Source organism: Rhamphochromis longiceps, linkage group LG6 (genome assembly GCF_057381845.1).
Source record: "Rhamphochromis longiceps isolate RC_006_pf linkage group LG6, R_longiceps_female_GT1.1, whole genome shotgun sequence".
In the NCBI taxonomy this organism is placed as follows: domain Eukaryota; kingdom Metazoa; phylum Chordata; class Actinopteri; order Cichliformes; family Cichlidae; genus Rhamphochromis; species Rhamphochromis longiceps.
The window spans coordinates 18,922,268-18,942,342 of NC_140562.1; the positions used below are offsets into that span (position 1 = coordinate 18,922,268).

At 40.6% G+C, this 20,075-nt stretch overlaps 1 protein-coding gene across 1 annotated transcript; it reads right to left on the reverse strand.

Annotated features, from left to right (window-relative positions):
- Positions 1-1,336: 1,336 nt before the first annotated feature.
- cpe (carboxypeptidase E) lies at positions 1,337-19,134 on the reverse strand. Its single transcript, XM_085409559.1, has 9 exons — positions 18,747-19,134; positions 9,495-9,691; positions 9,138-9,305; positions 7,294-7,411; positions 6,554-6,736; positions 5,388-5,527; positions 4,728-4,827; positions 4,416-4,534; positions 1,337-2,517 (listed from the first exon to the last, which is right to left on the reverse strand). The coding sequence occupies exons 1-9, from the start codon at positions 18,985-18,987 to the stop codon at positions 2,419-2,421; spliced, it is 1,365 nt and encodes a 454-aa protein (XP_085265685.1). The 5' UTR covers positions 18,988-19,134; the 3' UTR covers positions 1,337-2,418.
- Between the last annotated feature and the right edge of the window lie 941 nt (positions 19,135-20,075).

The window sequence follows — 20,075 nt, forward strand, 5'->3', positions numbered from 1 at the left end:
CACCAGATGCGCAGTCAAAGTGAAGTGGTTAAGTGAACAAATCCATGAAAACACAAGCTCACTGTTTCTTACTTGTTCTCATTGCTGTTTGTTAAAGGTCAGTCACACCCACACATCTGTTTTCACTTATTCTGCCTGATTAGACCTCAGTTTGGAGTTGCTAAAATTGCATGAATCCACTGCACTATGCATTAATGTGCAAGGGGGAAAAAAACGATATATGTAAAGTGATTAGAAGAGTCAAACTGACATCAGAAATTGAGTCCATGCCAACACAATTTAGAGATGATGTCCACTGTAACCAACCTTAATATTAATAAAATATTTACAAAAACAAAATAATTACATTCAGTGTTTAACAGAAATTCTGAATGTAACAAAATCATTTTCTTTTGAATTAAACATTTTTTTATTATCCTGATTTATAAAACTTCTTTTTTCTTACTCGTTTGAACATTGCTATACTGCTGGTATACAAGATCGAGAAGCTCCTGCACTGATCTTACTTCCCATTTTTTTTAATTGTTTTTGCTTTTTACCAATAAATTCATAAACTATAACATAAGTTTAAGTTTATGCAGAAATGAGCTGTTTCTATAAAAAAAAGAGAAGGCTAAAAGGTTACCAAGTCAGAGAGATGCACAGCGTTGCTGCACTCAAACAGAATAGAAATCTACATCAGAATTTTATATTCTCATCTTATTTGAGCTGTAAAATGTTTAAAATGCAAACATCATCTTCTTATACAATAATCAAACAGGCACGTGCTTGTACCAGAACATCAAACTTGGTTTGGTAAGTCAGAATTTGCAGTAGTGATTGTTATATGACCATTTCACGGATGGGTGTTTGCTATAATTATAGGCGGTAACTTCTCCAACCATCCGTAAGCAACACCTTATGGCAACAGCTGTGAGCACTGAAAACCTAAAACTATATGCTGTTAGATGAGCTGACATCATAAAGTGAAATTCTTTTGCTCATGAGGAAATAAAGAAACCATAAATAAAATGACTTTGTTAACAGATTTGAGGCATTAATGCAAAACTTCTGCTGAATGTTTCCCCTGTAATCCACTGTGGCATCTCGCCATCGGGCCTATTTTTAGGGACTGTTTCTCTATTTCCTTGCAAACAGCAAATGCTTTCCAAATTATCCCTGTAAAAAAGTAAAAAGCTCAAAATAGAGGGGCTATTTTGAGCTTTTAATGAAAACCTAATAAAGGCTTTAGCCTTACCCATTTGCTCCCATCCATCAGCCTCATTAAGAAGTGAACAACTGCAGTTGCTCTCACCCAAAAAGAGCTGAAACAAAAGAGACCAGACGGCAGTTCGACAACATAAAGAGGGGAGTTTTATTGATTTGTTTATTCTTTACATTGTTTAAACCATTTCCATAGCCATAAATTCAATAAATCCTTTCTGAGCTCTAAAATGAAGTGAACTGCATCCATGTAAGTCAGCCAACTGTCCACTCAAAAGATTCATGTTGCAGTAAACATGAATCTTCCTTCGTTATGTTTTACAGTATTTCCTGTGTAGTGCACATACAAAGGAATGGCTTTGGGTTGACTGATTTATTAGTGTCATGATCGTGGTTCTTCATATTTTTTTAGTTACAAAAAAAACTTTTCTTGCTATACCTAGTTCATAAATACAGTATATATTATAATATTATAACCATTCATCTTGTGCTGGAATCAAAGCTGTGCTGCAGTTTTAAAAAATCGTAACATCAATAACATATATGGAAACTAGCTTGCCTGTATAGACTGTTTACAATATGATGTTTACAGTGATTTTACAGTGTTTTCAATGTCCCTGATTATCTCAGTACCGTAGTGCGACATCGGCTTTATTTTACAGGAAAAAAACAGCACGAGTATCAGAGTGTGTGTTTACAGCTACTCAGACTTGGAAGGTTTCGTGTGTAGTAGCGTTGTGTATGTATTGGTACTAAAGCCTGGAGAAACAGAGACATTTAAAACAGGAGGGGAAATGAATACTTATAGACAGAGCCATGTGGCAACCATGTAAACAGATCTTTTACATACATTATTACTCAGTCAGTCATTCATTGGATATATAGGTGAGTGCCATGGTTACCAATCACGTGTACGATAAAGAACACAATACCACGGAAGTCAAGACCAATCTCACTGCCAGCAAGTTGCCTGCAAATTCCTCCTTTTGTCTTTCACTGCGCGCGCAGGATATTCAAACAATCTACAGGAGTGTGAGGCAAACTCTTACATTAATAAACAACAAAATTAATTAAAGTAAGAATGGAGAGAACACAATCAAAAGAAAGAAGTAGAAGAAGAGACAATATATTCTTTTTCAGAGCGGACGGGCACACAGAACGTTGACTATATTACATCGAATTGTGGATGCTCCGATCGTCAGCGAGACAAAATCGTTAGAAGTTCAGTGTCTCTGACATCATCTTCCACCAATCCATCAGCTCCTCCCGCTCCTCCTCCTTCCTCTCCATCAGGGACTCCAGCTCAAAATCCACCTGAGACACACAAGATACAGCAGCTGAGAACCAAGGAGGATCCAACGGACTTTGGAGCTAATGTGTTGGTTTTGTAAGTTGTTCTTTAACTAGAAACTTTTCTATTCATTCATTCAAATGTTGCTTTTTTTCCTATTTTCTCTATCCAAACATTGATTGTATCGACAGGCAGGCATTAGGATGGAATCAATACTGGATATTTTGTTGCTATTCTTTAATTCCAATATGTAAAATATGTATTCGTTTTTTGGAAATGAAAAAAATACATCTCAAACCTGCTCTATAAAGAATAGCAGAACCTTTTTGTGTTTATTGTCACGTCTACAGACGGAACAGAAGATGATCCAAAGGGTTTTAGAAACAGGCACATTTACACTCCAGGTCTCCAAAAAAAAAAAACAATTTCAAAATACATGAAAAGCTGAAAGGTGTGTTTTATTGTGGAAACTTATTATTGTGGAAAGTAAAAATCACAGTGATTTATTGGTCACTAAAATGTTCAGAATTTGCTAAGTCATGACACATTGCTCTCCTGCTCATACCTCTAGGTTAAAAGGAATACTGGAGCTGTATTTACCGGAATCACACCAAACGTTTCAGTATGACACACGAGTCGTTTATATGTTGAAGTTTAACATATAAACTATGATAGGTGTATTTGGTCTATATGATAGGTTTTCTGCACTTCTTGAGCAGTTCAGTTAATCCACAGTTACAGGTGGTCACATGTAGATGAATATCACTGCTTTCTTTGATCTCTCTCCAGGCTTTTACTGACTCAGAACAGATCGCAGCATCGAACAGCGATGTAGCAGCACCATCGACCAGGACAGGGCCGGTTGGAAGACAATTCTATTAAACTACAACTGACACCAGATCTTATCTTAAAACACTAACAGGGTTATCATGACCCCCCATATGAGACCATATCAACATAATAATAACATCTTTACTGTCATTGCACATATGCAATAAAATCGAATGCAATCTATAAGCGCAGACATCTGAAAAAAGGATAAAAATGTCTTGTATGTCAAAAAGAAATCTATGAAGGTCTCTAAAAGTAGCCATTTTCCTGTGCCTTCAGTGCGCGATTCATTCTCTTTTAAAATTTGCACAGTTCCAGCAGTGTTTAGTGCAGTTATTACTTCAGCTTTTTCATCTGTTTGTCCTTGTTTTTAATGTCCTGAAAAGTCTGGGCAGAAGTTCAAAAATAGCAGAACTGATTCCATCTGATAATAAAGACTCTGTGATGCAACTGGAAGCTTTGAAAAGATTCTTTAGCTATTAGTTGATAAACTAAAGCATCCTCCATGACAGGAAAACAACTGGTTCTCTAGAAATTAATCTGGGCAATCTTAAGATTGTTAACAGGGCTGGTAAGAAGAAAAAAATAGAGACTCTGATATCTTTTATCAAGAATATGCAATCCAGACTGATTTTGAATAGAATTCAGTTTAAATACTCATAATCATTTTTCTGCTGCAGACTCACTTGGTAGCTTGCAGACTTTAAAAATTCTGCCCTACAAATTCCGTCCTATGCAGCTTGACATGAGGGCTTCTGAGTGAACAAACTCTCCTCCCTTTGTTACTCATACTAAGCACTTAACAGCTGTTAAACGTTTAGTGGCTTATTGTGAACAGACACTTCAACCGAGACCTTACATTATTACGTAGGCGGTGCCAACATTAGTCAGACATCCAGCATCTGATGTGTTTGTGGTGTCTGCTGGAGGGACCAAGGTTCAGTGACTTATTCTAGATTGTATATTTTCATATAGGTGTAGGGTTTAGAGATCCAGAAAATATGGCTGGGAAACTTCCACTCAGGTTACCTTCTGGAAAGATAGAGGACCCCACAGGGAATGTGATGGGTCATTTGTTTGTGTGTCTTACCCTGGTTGCAGGGCTGTAGGGTACAGCCACCTTCTTGATGACAGTCAGGTATCCAGGGGCAGAGGCTGCCACTTTGTAGTTTCCTGGAGCCAGTAGGCGCCAATAGTCTCCATCTTTGGCTATAAAATACAGATTGTCTTATTAAAATGTGTTTAACCAACACACTGATGCTCAGAGCAGCTCCGAGCAACAACTGCAGTACCCACACTATCCACGAGATGGAGGCATTGCACCATCTCTCCGTTATATTTCTCACATGGAGCAAGCAAAAGCTGTGATAGCACTTGTGCTTTGTGAATTGTGTGAATTTACCTGTGGTGATGTCATGGTCAATACCCTCCACAGATACAGTGGCATTGGAAATAGGGTTGCCCTGAAGGTCACGGATAAAGCCCTTAACACCACGGTGAACCTGCACACAATGCGCACATTGACACGTGAAGAACATGTTCCCTCTAGGACTGATGGCAGCATTTTTTCAGGTGTAAAAGATTTGTTCGTTTTTGGTGGAGAAGATGTAATGTAACAGTGTCCTCAGCAGAGCATTGAGCATTTAATAAATATAGAGCTTTTTCTGGTTGAGCAATCTCTTGTGAGCAAACAAAGGAAGAAGTGGCATCACCACAAATTAGTGTCTGACGTCTGGATGGGCAGTTGCAACTCTGACGGCGTGAGGCTGCATTACGTGTCCGATTATGTGGTTCCTTTTTACCATCAAAGTCACGATTCTTTCACCTCCATTAGCAGAATTAGTCACATAAATCCTGCCAGATCCAACCTATGATCTGAAAATATGTTGTGACTGTGAAGGTCAATTTTGCTCTTATAGATGACACATTTTGCAGTTTATTTCAAGCATTAGCACTTATAGACTTGAGATTGCAAACATTGGTATTGTCTCTGGGTCAGCTGTGCAAATGGAAGAGACTGCAAACCGTGATTTATGGCATCTGTATTTAGAGTCCTGCCTACCTGCTCGATGTAGTTGACGAGCGAGTTGCGGTTCTGCTCCCAGTAGCTCTTCAGCGTTTCCTCATTGGGGAACTTGTCGCAGCTGAGCTCCAGAGTGATCTCGAAACTGTTGCTGCTGAGATAGTTGAAATCCTGCATTCCTGTAAACCGCAGAGAGAAAGAAAGCAAAACCGAAAAAGTCAACAGAATTCAGGATTATATATTTGAAAATGGGTTAACCATTTACCTGAAAACAATATACATAGTTAAATACAGTGACTTGAGAAAGTCTTCACACCCACGTCACCTTGTTCAGTTTTGTTATGTTGCAGCATGATGCCATCAATTCTTTTTTTCCTCATTAATCTACACACACCACCCCATACGGACAAACTGAAAACAGAATTTTTGTAACATCCTTCCATTCTCTTTGGCTTTTCAGGGTTGCGGGCACACTGGAGCCTATCCCAGCAGTCTTAGGGTGAGAGCCAGGGTACACCCTGGGCAGGTCACCAGTCTGTCGCAGGGCTAACTCATACAGACAGACATTCACACCTATGGGCAATTTAGAATAACCAGTTAACCTAACCCCAATAACTGCATGTCTTTGGACTGTGGGAGGAAGGCAGAGTACCTCAAGAGAACCCACGCAAGCACAGGGAGAACATGGAAACTGCAAACAGAAAGAAAGAAAGACCTGATGGTGCAATTGAACTCAGGACCTTCTTGCTGTGAGGCAACAGTGCTAACCACTGTGCCACCATACTGCCCGCTTTTGGTAACATCTACATAAGAATTCAAGCCTATTGCAAAAAAACATATTAGCTCAATCCCTCCAGTTTCTCTTGACCGTTGCTGAGACATTTCTACGCCTTGACTGAAGTCCACCTGTGGTAAATTCAATTGCCTCTCTATAGAAGGCCTCGTGGCTGACAATGCATATCACAGCAAAAACTGTGAGCTCAAATTAACAGCCTAGAGAGCTCAGAGACAGGGTTGTTGCAAAGCCCAGATCTGGGGAAGCCTACAAAAACTTTTCTGCTGCATCAGAGTTCCCATGAGCACAGACGCCTCAGATGGAAGAGGTTTGGCGCAACCAGGACTCTTCTGAGAGCTGGTGGCTTGGCCATACTGAGCAATCAAGGGAGAAAGTCCTTATTGAGAGGTATGCTTTAGTTGCCTCTTACCTCCAGGCACACTGTACCAGGCCCCGCCGTTAGTGATGCCGTCTTTGAAGCTGGAGTCGTCATCGTTCTTGCGACACGGGGCTCGGTGAGGATCGGACATGACGGGGTTATACATGGAGTAGGCTCTAGCCAAAGACTTGAACATCACATCATCCGGACTGGCGCTGTACTCATGCGTGGATCCTTAATGAGAGGAAAGAGAACAAACAAGCGCTCGCCATTTAGAGAGCGGCTATGATGAAGTGTTAGCAGAAAACGTGTGCCTGCTCAACACATTTTGTTTGCTTTGAGCGATGACGCAGAGGAACCGGCCGGTGGAAAGATTTTCCATCTGATTTAAATCAAATTTACGGCATTCTAAAGAAAAGGGACTAAAATGTTTGCTGTTACATAAACGGTTCAAATATTTATCTTGATAAACATCCTCACATGAAAGAAAGGAACAGTTTACATACAGTTTAACAACCCAAACAGGAAAAACAGGTGTGGGAGTGATCTCTTCTACTAAAGGCGAAGCAAAAACTTCACTTGCTCTGTTTGGGAAGTTTTAAATGTGGATATTTGGGTCGCATCATCAGGAATCATATCTGCGATGATGATGATGAAGAGCAGCGCCAGTGTTTTATAATGTTTTTTTCTTTTCAGTGGAGGGAATAGGCTTCAATAAAACTCAAATGGACTCTAAAATGTGATATAAATGTCCTTATACTGTGTGTGTGTGTGTGTGTGTGTGTGTGTACCAGTGCGGGTTTCATCATATGGATAGTTGGCCACAACGTCTCCTCCATGCAGGTTTGCCGAGAGGACGAAGGGGATGTCCATGATCCAGTGGATCACAGCCTTGGTCTCTGGAGCCAGCTGCAAATGTGAAACATTAAAAAAATTACAATTACAATAATGTTTAGATAATAAATGTCTAAAGCAATATCACCTTCGACCTACACAAACTCAAAAAAAGGATTCTTGACCCTCAATAAACATGGTACAATAATTTTGAATAAAATGCAGTTGAAATATATCAAATCAAAGTTGTATTTATTCAACTGATTAATCATTAAGGAAAATATGCTTGGTATAAACTGAATGCATGCCAGTCAAGTCAATTTAATTTGATTAGATTCCATTAAATTTCATGTACGTATGTCACAAAATTAGAATTTACAAGTAATCAAATTACTTAATATTCAAAGGATTTCCCATCAAATTTGGTTACTTTTGATGAATGAACATGAAAGGGGTAATAATAAATGAAAATGCCATTTTTGAATTGCTAGTTATCAATTCATCATTTCTGCACATGCACACACAAAAAATGCCACACACACACACACACACACACACACACACACACACACACACACACACACACACACACACACACACACACACACACAGTGGACACCCCACTATACCAAGGGTCAATTTTGGGGGGATTTTGATTCCCCACTGAGCTGGCAACCCTTCATTTAGCCATTCATTTACTAGCTTTGTTATATTATACACTTTTGATTATAGCAGCTTTGGTTCAACCTCACATTTTCCATCCTTCTACTGTAAATGTCCCGTAGATACCCACAGATGTTCAGCAATCCACACATCCACGTATGGATTTCTAGTGTGGTTCCCCAGCTGCACCAAGGCCGATCAGCAAGCACTCCAGCGGGTGGTGAAAGAAGCTGGCAGAATTATTGGAACAAGTCTGCCAGAGATCAGTAATATCTTCCCCACTCGCTGTCTGAGGAGGGTGCACAGTATGCTGCGGGACCAACATCACCCTGCGCGCCACCTTTTCCATCTGCTGCCCTCAGGGAGAAGGTACAGGTCTATACAGGCCAGAACATCCAGACTGGCCAACAGCCTGTATCCACAGGCTGTGAGGCTCCTGAACTCTCTGCCCCCCTCTCACGGACAATAACCATATCCAACTTCTTAATAGCAATGAACTGGTCTGCATTGGTGCATCATATCTTTATTCTCTTCCCCCTCCTGCCCCCCCCCCCCCCCCCCTCTTTCTTAAATAGATAACTATCATATCTGATATCATATCTCACAGTACAATAATATTGAATGGGTTGCATTGTTGTATTTTGTCATGTTTCTCAGGTCTTTGTCTGAATTTCTACGAACATTATTGCTAAGGATTGTCTTATTGCATTGGAGTCACACTGGGTTAAATATGTACACTTGGGTTTTAAGGGGTATTTATTATTTTCTTCTTTTTTTGGGGTTGTATGGAAGCCCCAAACGCAATTTCATTGTTCTTGACAATGACAATAAATAAATAAATAAATACTAAATACTAAATGAAAACAGACCAGAGCAAATGGACTATTTATTCCTTTCTGTGCAACATTTCTTAAAAATATTTAAAATAAAGTTCTCAATGTTAATATCATTTATTAATGAACTTATATAAGCATATTTATTACATAGCTTGAATTAGCTTGTTTCTGAGTGACACAGAAAGGGTGAATAAGACTCAAACATTTGAGTCTTAGCATTATTATTGCTACTTCAGTCTTTTCATGGTAAGTAAGAAATAACGGCCACCTTATCCTGTAATCAGTAAGTCAGTTTGTTTTACCTTGGTGTTTTCATCCACAGCCTTCTTCATGTTCTGCAGCAGGTGGTTGTTGGCTCCGCCTTCCCGCTCGTTGATGTAGATGATGCGGTCCAGATCAGGGAAGTTACGATTTAGATCCACCCCCTGCGCATTACTGCGGCCCACAAACCAGTCCTTAATCTCTCCGGGCTGCACAGTAAACAGAAATGAGATGGGGACAGATTAAAAGACAGTGTCTGGAGCTTTAATAGATGCTGCTCTTGCTGTGTAGGTGTAATTTAAAGACTTGTGGTTCCTAAATGACTGTTTGCAGGGCTGCAAGCTTAAACTGTCCAGACGTAAAGTTCAAAAAGTGATTTTTACGTGCTGTTTCTTCACCTGTGAGGCGGCTTTCTCAAAGCCGTCGGGGTTCATTGACGGCATGAGGTGGATGCGGGTGTTGTGGATGAGATCGATGATGGTCTCGTTGCCCTGCTGGTACTGGTTGCACAGGTACTGAGCCAGGTAGATGAGCAGCTCTCTGCCCACCGCCTCGTTGCCATGCATGTTGGCGATGTATTTAAACTCAGGCTCACCTGCAAGAAACCAGAAGGCTCCTGTTGAGTCACTGTCACACAGACGTAACTGTGACTGGACATAATGTAACCATCCCTGTTGTGAAGAGCAGGTTTTTGGCCGAGAGGCAGAACTGAACACACATCTCACAAAGGAGGAGGATTTGACAAAGCTGACAATGAATCAGCATAAACCACTCTCACGTAATCTCACAAAAAGAAAAAAATGCACACATACAGCTGGCCACATCGACACTATAGTGGGAAACCATCATGGAAACAATCTGTTATCTCCTCGGGACCAAACAGGTCGCATTATGATTTGTTATGGAAGTTATCGTGGACACAGAGGACGTCCACGCTCAAGGAGTGACGAACACACTGACTCATCAACAGAAAGGTTACATCGTATCAAACGTCGAGCCCAGTGCTCCTCTGGACAATAATGAGAGAGACACAGTGGATTAAGCAGCGACTGTGTCACACACTGTTCTGTCAGACACGTGGCACCGAGGAGCCTGCTGATGATGGGTTTGAGAGAGAATTTAACTCAAAACACCAAAATTAATTCCCCAAATCACTGATTAACAGTCACCAACTATGATTACTGATGATTGATTAAAACCTACTAATTAACAAAGTCACTTAAAGTCATTCCAGTTACCAAATTATCAGTGTATTTTACACTTGGGGATAGTATTTTATTATTACGTCTTTTACGTCTATTAAATATGAAGGTGTTTGTCTGAAATGAGGCAGGAGGCCGTACATGGCAGGTTCAAATGCCAATCTAATTTTGGATTTTTTTCAAAAGCTTTTAAAGGTTTTACAAGCCAATCTTCACCACAGTGAGCTCTTCAGATCACCAGAAAAGTGGGTAAATGGCAAATGGACTGCTTCTTATTTCAACTTTTCCACTCAAAGCACTTCAAACAACAAGTCTCGTTCACACACACACAATCATACGAGCACTTTTTTCCTTCTTTGTAACATTCACACGCATTCACAATCTGATGAGGACAGTTTGGCATGCAGACTGTAACAGCCAAGGATCAAACCACCAACCCTGGCGATTATTAGATGACCTGCTTACCTCCAGAGCCGCAGCCACTCATTTGTTATCAGTTACATTTCAGATTTTTAAAACATTTATGTTTTGCAAATAATGGATTTGTCAACAGTAAAAACTGTGTACTGGTCACTTGTAGTTGTCATGGAAACTTGCCACCTTGTCTGCAAACACTCACCAACAACTTATTAAGCAGTATTTAAAAAAAAGAAAGAAAAAGTAAAAGTTGTGCTTACCACTGAGACCAAAAAGATGCAACTTTAACTGTGAAGGTGGACGGCTTATGTTTCTGCTTTGTGTCAGTTTTTCTAATTTTTCCCTACAGCTTGAAAAGTAAATGCTGAGTGTTTGCAGGCAACATTGCCTCAACGCAAGATGATTTTTGGTAGAGCAATTTCACCCCTCACCAAATGATCAGGGGATACACATTAGTCCTCAGTGAACAGTTACCAGTCAGCATCTAGACCTGTGTGACTGGATGACAAATCTTTAAGAAATGTACTTTTATCCTTGCTCACTGAACGTCTGTGTTTAATACACATATTACTGTATTGCGCCAGGGTCGTAGTCTGATATCCTGATTATGTTTTGCACATTTCAACATCCTGTCCTGTTTTTGAGAACCTTGGATCTGAGTTGATTCTAAATTTGGTTCCTTTCTTTGTATTTATCTAAAAATACACACTGTACCATTTGGTGGATTTACTGTTATTGGCCACATCAGTGCGTGGGTAGAAAAACTGCATCTGCTTTTCTTTATCAAAGGTGATCTTGCTTTCATATCTAAAAGCTATTTCTGTCTTGAGCCCAGTGAATTTGCCTTGTAATAAACCCACATGATCCCACCATCTGTTTTAGATACTAATTAGGCTCTTCATCTATACAAATATATACAAAACACGGACAAGTTTGAAATTGGACCTATTTAAAGCCCTTTAACAAAATGACAAAGAAGAAAACGTATGAGCTGCAGCGAGCTGTAAACATTCTTTGATTGGCTATGAATCGAAGATTAATGGCTTTCTGCGGCTGTACGAGAACAAAGTCTTTTGTTCAGATCGGTTACAAGTTATAAAATGTAGTTTGAGAATGGCAGATGTTGAAAAGCAAGCGAGTATCCAAGTGTGCTGAAGCCAAATCGCTGCAGGGTGCTGGTTTTACTGAGAACTGTGTTTTTATTGTTCTTCCTTCTACCCTGATTGGGTCATTTCGTTGTCCTTATTTTTCCACTAAAGAATAATGACTATTATTATTCTGTGTATCTTATATATATTCTTCTACAACTAAATTATTGTATAAAATGCTTTCAAGACTTTTTAAATCCATTTTGGCTGTACTCTTCATGTATTTGTAGAGTAACGCCAGCAGCTTCATGCGTGAGTAATACACACACACACACCACCCAGCCACATCTGGTAGTCAGGTTATTTTTAAATGTTTGAATCTCCTCACAGTTGCTACTAATGATTTCAAGCCTGCAATTAACTCTTTCTGTCCTGGCGTTGCTGGATGTTTTTGTTTTTACAGCCTTCAGAAGCCCGACAGAGCTGCCATATGCATGTGCACACACACTCAAACACACACACTTTGATGTTGCATTCAGCCAAAAAATGAGTTACTGTGTTTCAAGCTATTAAACAGATGCTCAGTATCGTGAGACATTTCCCGTCTCCCTTACGAAACACGCTTTTATGCTGTTGAACTCCATGTTAGCATGCAGACTACAGAGCTGTGCATGTTTATTTAGAACCCATATATGTGCAGACTCATGTAGCTAGTTATGAGGTGACATGAGGAGTACGCCTGTCATTTGTTTTCATATGTTTTTTTGCAGATTCACCCTCATTAACACTTCATAACAGCTCCATCTGTTCTGTTTTTACACATGCAAACCCTCCCCCTTATTTCTCAATCTATTCCTCTTTTCTGTTAAGGTCAGAATGAGCTTTAACTCTGACACCCGCGTAAAAAACTGCTCACACATGAAACTGCAAATGTGGATTTTTCAACATATGAAACTGATGTAGCTGAGACCCTTCACTTCTGAAATGTAAGACGTCACCTGTGATAGCATTAGTTCATAACAGGAAACATTCCTATGTGAATTCATCCGTTGTTTCTTTTTATTTTAAAGCTTGAAAGTGAATATATGGTGTGACCACATTTGTTCCTCAACACAGCCTGAACTCTCGTTGGCAGTTTTCTTCTAACTTCTTTAAGTAGTCTTCAGGAACAGTTTCCAGGCTTCTTCAAGGACACTCGATGCTCTTCTTTGGATGTTTGGTGCCTTTTGTTCTGTTCTCTGTCAAGATGATCCCACAATGCACCAGGCTCTGGGAGGCCAATCCTTGACTGTGTTTTTTTTCTATCCAGGTATGGTTTTTATGTACTGGGATCATTGTCATAACGCTGTTAACCTTCAGATGCCTTTCTGATGGTATTATATAGTGTATCAAAATCATAATTCCATCTGTTATCTTTGAAATTAGAACAGATGATGAGGTTTTTTGATAGGTTGCTAGTAACAAAGTGCATTCAGATACAATTTTAAACTGGATGTTTGCTAAGTCATCTGGTACATGTAAACACCGGTTCACCTCTTGACTAAGGTGCCTTTTTGTGCTTCAGTGATTCATAGATCAGTGTTAAGTTGCTTAGCAAACAAAAGATGTATCTGATTCTTCATCCATCTGAAAATAGCCAGGTACAAGGACTGGATTAAAAATGAGTGAAAAAGCAGCTAATGTCAAAAGAAGAACTTTAAAAGACTTTCAGAAAGTCTGGAGAACTATTACAAATTAAAAGAACTATTAAAAGAAAGTTGGACTCCTGTTGTTTTGAACTGGTGCTACAGTATATAAATTCAATTCAGCTGAACTGAAAAGAAGAAACAAGGGTTGGTGCAAGACTTTTGTACATACATGTTTTAAGTAGTCCACATATGATACTCACAAAAGCAGTTAATATTTAATTTGTAAGGCTGAACAGGTTTTACTAGTATGTAAAATATGACAAAGGTCCAGATCAGCCACATCCTTCATGTGGAAAACATCCCAAAGCCAAAACAGATTCACTTTACAGTGATTCAAATGAGGTGAAGATGAAACCATTAAAAATTTAGTCTAACTAATTGATTAAGAAGAACATCACATCATCTTTCTCTGTTTTCATGGATTTTACATATCACAACTTAACTTCAGTAAAAACTTGAGTTTCCAAATGCTCTTTAACTTTAAATCACTCCCTGCTGCTAAAGGTTAATATGACACATGTGACGCTGCCAAAATCCAATGCATCCTCCGACCTTTGTCACAAATGATCAGCAGCACTAAAGTCTCCTAGGCGACCGAGTAATTATGGCTGCAGCTACAAACGTCATTTGGGAATGACCACATTAAGCACGCTCTCAGTCGTCGTGGCAACCCTGCCAGGGGCAGGTTCTAAGGGAGATAAATGAACTGGGAGAGCGAGTAAACAGACTCTCACTCCGCATCTGTCCGTCTGTCTCGTGCCTGGGTACACAAACACACTCATATACACGCTCACATTACAGACACATGGACAAAGACAAGAGAAAGCTCACCAGTGCTCAGTTTATTTCTACCACATGAAGTCATTTTTTATTCTGACAATTATCTTTAATCTATAGTCTTTGCTTTAGATTCTTTTGGATGGGCATCGATAAAAAAATTCTTGGTATGCGGATGCTCATTCGCTGCTGTAGTCTGTAAATGCTTGATTCCCCCTATCCCCCGTGAATGCACCAGTTTCTGCTGGTGTCTAAACACCTTTCTAAAAACCTGTGAAACTGTTTTCAGAACACAACAACTCACGTCCAAGATTTCAAAGCCTCTACATTTGTAGTCTATAACATAGAACTTGTGCAATTTTTGCCTCTCATTTACACATTAATGGCTGTGCTCTCCTGAAAGAGCACTCTCACAGCCTGTGGGAGCTATAGTTGCTTATAACCGACGCCTGCCAAAAGGGAAAAAGAAAAAGGATCTGCTCTTCTGTACATACCTCAGAAACTGACAAGTGTTAGAAGCAGACTGGGTTTTTTGATTTTTGTGTTTTTAGGACATGGACATCATCAAAATCTTTCAGGATTCCACGATTGAAGACATGGGAGAGAAGTGCCTACATGTCGGCTGTGAAGCCACACAAAAATAAACTGCAAATGAAGAAACAAAAAATAAATAAAATATCAAGAGCAGAGTGAAGGCGAAGAATGAGGAGGAGGTGGTAGATGGCTGTGGGTGTCTGATGTATAATGAATGACCTCTGGCTGATGCCTTGGCCTTTCTTTCATCCATTTTTTTCCATTTCTGCTGTTCCCTTATTCTCCCCGTGTTCTTCTTCACCCTCATCACACTTGCACTCCTGTGACGCTCCTGTTTTTTCAATTATCATTCCTGTCATTTTTAGCTCCTTTTCCCATCAGCACCTCTTGTCTCTCGGCTGTTTTCACCATCTCTACACGAAGCAAAATGTCCTCATTTTAGATCCCCTTCCCCTCCACCGTAATGTCTTCTAACAGGAGCGTGTAGCATTGAAAAGGACAGGTTATAGTCAACACACCCAGTGTCATCTGATATGTTATATTCAGCGGTGTGTCTGCCTGTTATATGCTTTAACCGGGCATCTCAGTCTGTGCTCACTGGGGATTTCACACTTTCACTGTCGTATCATAAAACAGACGGCCGTGCAGTCTTATGACATCTTCCACCTCGTGAGATGGTCTACAGCAGATTGGATCAAGCAGTACCTCATACTGACATATTTTTTTCACCTTCAGACAAAGCCAAGCATATTACAATATAGGGTTTCTCCTACTGGTGTTAGAAACATTGTAAATGGTTCCAGACATGAGAGCCAAAAGAGTTTAACCAGAGCCTCATTTCCCCTGATGAAAAGAAGCTTTTAGCTTAAATATAAGCCAGCTGTGAGATTCAGACTCCTTCAAATGATGGAAGCATTCAAATCCTTTAGTTTGAATAACAATCCTCAAATGGCTCCTTGAGTATCAAAAGTACATAATGTGCACTTTGAGGGACATTCACGTGTTTCTTATGTACAGTTTAAGCGGTGGTAGTAGCCTAACTATATTCAGACAGATTTAATGCAGCAGTTTCCCTTTTAAAAGGTGGATGGTGGAGAAGTGGCATATGATGAATCTACCTGAATACATAAAAATGAAAATACTTGACTTTTTTTTAAAAAAGCCTACATGTGATCACTTTCTGGCAGGCTGGTGTCAACGGTAAATGAATAACACGCCATTTTCCTCAAATCATTTCACTCTTCCTGTTTCCTTTTCAAGTATCATATCATGCCAAGTAGTTTCAGCCATGAAAAGCCTAGTCCTGAACTTTTCATGCCATCATACAATGTTAAAGGAAATGCCAAGCTGAAAGCGCATATATATGGCACTCGAAACAGGTCTGAAGCGCTGCCCTGTGATGTCGTATCACCGTGGACAGCAGAAAGAATCAGGAAACGCAACATTTACCCCTTTTTAATGGTAAGCTTGTCAGATAACAAGTGTCTAGGCAGACCTGCACATCCAGCGGAATCAGTGCAGTATTGTTTGTTTGAATCATGTGTCTGTCCACCTGGCACACCCCAGTCCATTACTCACTCTCCTTTTTTTAAAAAGATTTGTTGACAACAAACTGCTGCAGGAAAATATGTGGGTCTTAGCTGCCTCGTGTTCTGCTGAGTTCATTCGTTTCCTGGGAAGGCATTGCTGTCAGCTACAGATTTTTTTTTTCACCAGCAACATAACCAAACATAAAGGCGAGAAACAAAATCAATGAGAGCAAACCAGGCACTAATTTGGGTTCGGGGGTCTGTTTTGGTGAGTGAGAATGTGACCCATTGAAAATATAGAAAGACCTGCTGATCCAGACTCCATCCACACTATGGGCACTGAATGTATACTAATGTGTTACAAGTATTTATGACTACAGGCAGGTCCAGTGCCGCACCGCATGACAGATGGCTGCTTACTGACAGATGCATCCGCTCAGAACCATCACCATGGTCTTCCCTGAGCCAGACAGTCAGCCAGCCAACCACGAGCCGCTAGTCGGCTCAGTGCACTAAGCCGATCTGTTGCCCCGGCAACAGCTATTTTGGCTCCACCTTAGCTCGAACACACTGCAGGCTCAAATAAAATATGAGCAGGACGCCTTAAAGGAAGCTTGAGTTTTATCCTTCTTGTCACACATCCGCAGTTCCCTCCTCTTACTCTGCTCTGCCCCATCTGGAGCTCCTCTCCCTCTGCGCTTCTCTGTTTCATCGTGCTCCTGCCCTCTGTGGATGTTTTGCTCGGCAGAGATGCAGAGGGAGAGGAGGAAAGGGAGGAAAAGGAAAAGGCTGAAGGAGGAGGGGAGGCCCCAGCCCTGTTTAGCGAAGTAGCGGCTTGGAAACTCATCTGGTAGTAATAACGGCTCGCTACTGTGACTCATGCCTGCGTACGCCCACTGGACTATTACAGACTTATTTAGTATGTATGGTCATTAGACTCTGTGACCATGTGAGCGGAGTGGCACACCAAACCTGTGGTGCACCATTAACGACGCAAAAATACACCCATAGAAAAGATACACCTCTCCACACAAATAAATCCCACAAAATATTACCTTTGTGCTACAATATAACGAGTTTCCGCTTTCCTTTGAAAACTCTAGCTCAGGATTACTGAAATCAAATTAATTATTTCCTGCAGTAGATCATGGCTAAAGCTCCCATTTGGAGAGAGCTGGCTAGGAATCACTAAACCATTCCCAAATGTTCATTAAAGGTTAAATAAACTACAGGCTAGGGTTGGACCAGCAGTGTACCTCTCACTGTTTCCATACTTAAAGCACCCCAATGAGTCTGAGCGGGTCAGCAGTGAGGTTTGGATTAAGAGGTCAAAATGATAAAAGGACTTTATTACTAATGTATGTGAAAAACAAGCCAATGCTCAGTTAGGGATTGGTGTTTTTAATGTTTACCATCATATATACAAATGAAGACATGGATTCCAAGTCTGGCATTTTAAAAAGAGAGCTAAAAGATTAAAAATAAATAAAGAAACCAAAGATTGTTTCAGTGACATCCTTCCAAGAAAGCATAAAGGCTCATATTCCGGGGAAATTTAACCACGGTCGTTTTTCCACAGAGCTTATGATCATTTGGGGCCCTGGAACAAACACCCTCTGTATTTAAAATATTTTGGAAAGCCATCTGATGAGTCTGAAGATGCAGCTTTCCTCCCAAAATGGAAGTTTCCCATCTAGGAGAGGAAAATTTGGCAAAAGGAGAAGGTGGATTGCATCTAAAACGCGGTTAACCACATCTGTAGTTGTTTTGCCTAATGCACCGCATCAGTAAAACTCATCATCTGTTGTTTCATCCAGTAAATAGTACAGAGCACTGAAGCAGATAGGGATGTAATGATAATGACTGTAGAGCCCTGCTAATGACTAATGGGTCCATTTAAGTCAAAGCCTCCTTCCTTTGAATTGAACTTCCTTTTTAAGCTGGAAAGGCTAATTCGAAACACCTCCAAATAGGTCACGGCACGATCTGTGGTGTTTTCTAAGAATCACGAATCGGGATAAGCGCAAAGAGATCATTATCAATCAGCAAAATGGCGGCTTTGCACGGCTGATCCCACTATCTAGATTCATCAGAACTGATGCAGCGGGGCCCTCGCTCGCCCCTTTACGCACAGCACGACCCACCTGCGCTCCTCCTCTGCTGTTATCTCGGGGACACAAGTCATTTTTCTATAACCTTTACACACACACACACACACCCACACACACACAAATGAGGGCATAGCCAAACTGCTGCTATGCGCAATAGTGCATAATGTATTTGTGTTATCCCAGCGGGTGGTAATGGATTTATATTAGTTCATTCCACGACAGAAAGCAGGGACAAAGGGAGTGGGGATGGTGATGGTCCCGCGCGTTCGGTGTGAAACAGACTTTGTGTGTGCGTAAAACTGACCAGGTTCGTGCGTCCCCGGATTGTCGGACATCTCTAGCACCAGCAGCTCGCGGCCTTCGAAGCTCTCCCCGATGGTATAGATGCGGGTGATGGTCGGACACTGCAGCCACACCGACACCAGCGCTTTCCGCAGCTCCTCATAGCGGTGGTACTCGAAGGAGATCGCCCCGTCGGTACTGGCCGCGCTGACCAGGGTGACTACCGCAGCCCCGAGTATAACAACCGTAAGGAAGTGTTTCATTTTGACGCGTCCTCGTTTTCCTAAGCTTGTCTCCCTGCCTGCCGGCGGCTTGGCTCCGAGCCTTATCTCTGCGCTGCAGCCTCGCTTTAGGCTATAAATATCCTTCCCTCTGCCTCTCTCTCTCTTCCCTCTGAGTGTGATGCGCTGTACCTGAGCTCAGGCTCCCCGTCAACATACTGCGTAAAGCCAGCCACAACCAACCCCACATCCTCTCATAATTTTCAAAATAAACGGAAAAAGCCAAGATTTATTTAAATTGCTTATACACAAGGAAAACTCGTTATTGATAATACAAGAAATAAAAAGGGAGGATGGAAAAAGAACGAAAAGTAAACAAGACAACCCGCAGGTTGCAGCATGGACGTAATAAGTCAGTAGAAGAGTATGAATAAGCACAAATGACAAAATATTACAAAAAAGTTTGTATTATGGCCCTTACAGGAACTCTTTCAGGGCATTATTTATGTTAAAACACGCACATTCAGTTTAGAGAATGCATGCTGCTATAGCTTGAGATGCTTCTGTTGTCATTTCCTGCTCATTTTTGCTTTGTTTTTGTGTCATTTTTTTCTTTTGTAGAAGATATTTTACACAATAATATTCAATATTGCAAAATTAAGGACTATAATCCTAAACCTCACCCCCAACGAGGCATGGCAAGGATCGCTGCCCCTGCCTGAGCCTGGTTCAGCCAGAGGTTTCTTCCTGTTAAAAGGGAGTTTTTCCTTCTCACTGTTGTCAAGTGCTTGCTCATACAGGGCTTTTACCTTACAATATAAAGCACCTTGAGGTGACTGTTGTTGTGATTTGGGGTTATATAAATAAAATTTAATTTATAAAATTTTTTATACACTTAAGTAATCTATTAATTTTTCAAAACAACTTTTCAAAACATGCAGACATGGTCTTAGGCTGTTGAGCAGCACAGTTCACCAAAGCTGCGGTATTAATGTAAAAAGAAAAGGTGTTTTTATTTATTTGTGTGCCATTAACAATTAGAATTTGCCAGTTTTATGTATTGAGTTTTTCCCGGGTCACATAAAATGCCTCACTTCCTCTTTGGTCCTGGCTGCTGTTGGCTCACTTGA

Bases quoted from the DNA above. Each gene is read 5' to 3' on its own strand.
- cpe (XM_085409559.1), bottom strand. From the start codon at position 18,987: ATGAAACACTTCCTTACGGTTGTTATACTCGGGGCTGCGGTAGTCACC. The intron at 9,306-9,494 runs GTGAAGAAACAG...TTTACTGTGCAG, and splicing joins TTGAGAAAGCCGCCTCACAG to CCCGGAGAGATTAAGGACTG. The intron at 4,828-5,387 runs GTAGGCAGGACT...CATTGTGTGCAG, and splicing joins TCGTCAACTACATCGAGCAG to GTTCACCGTGGTGTTAAGGG.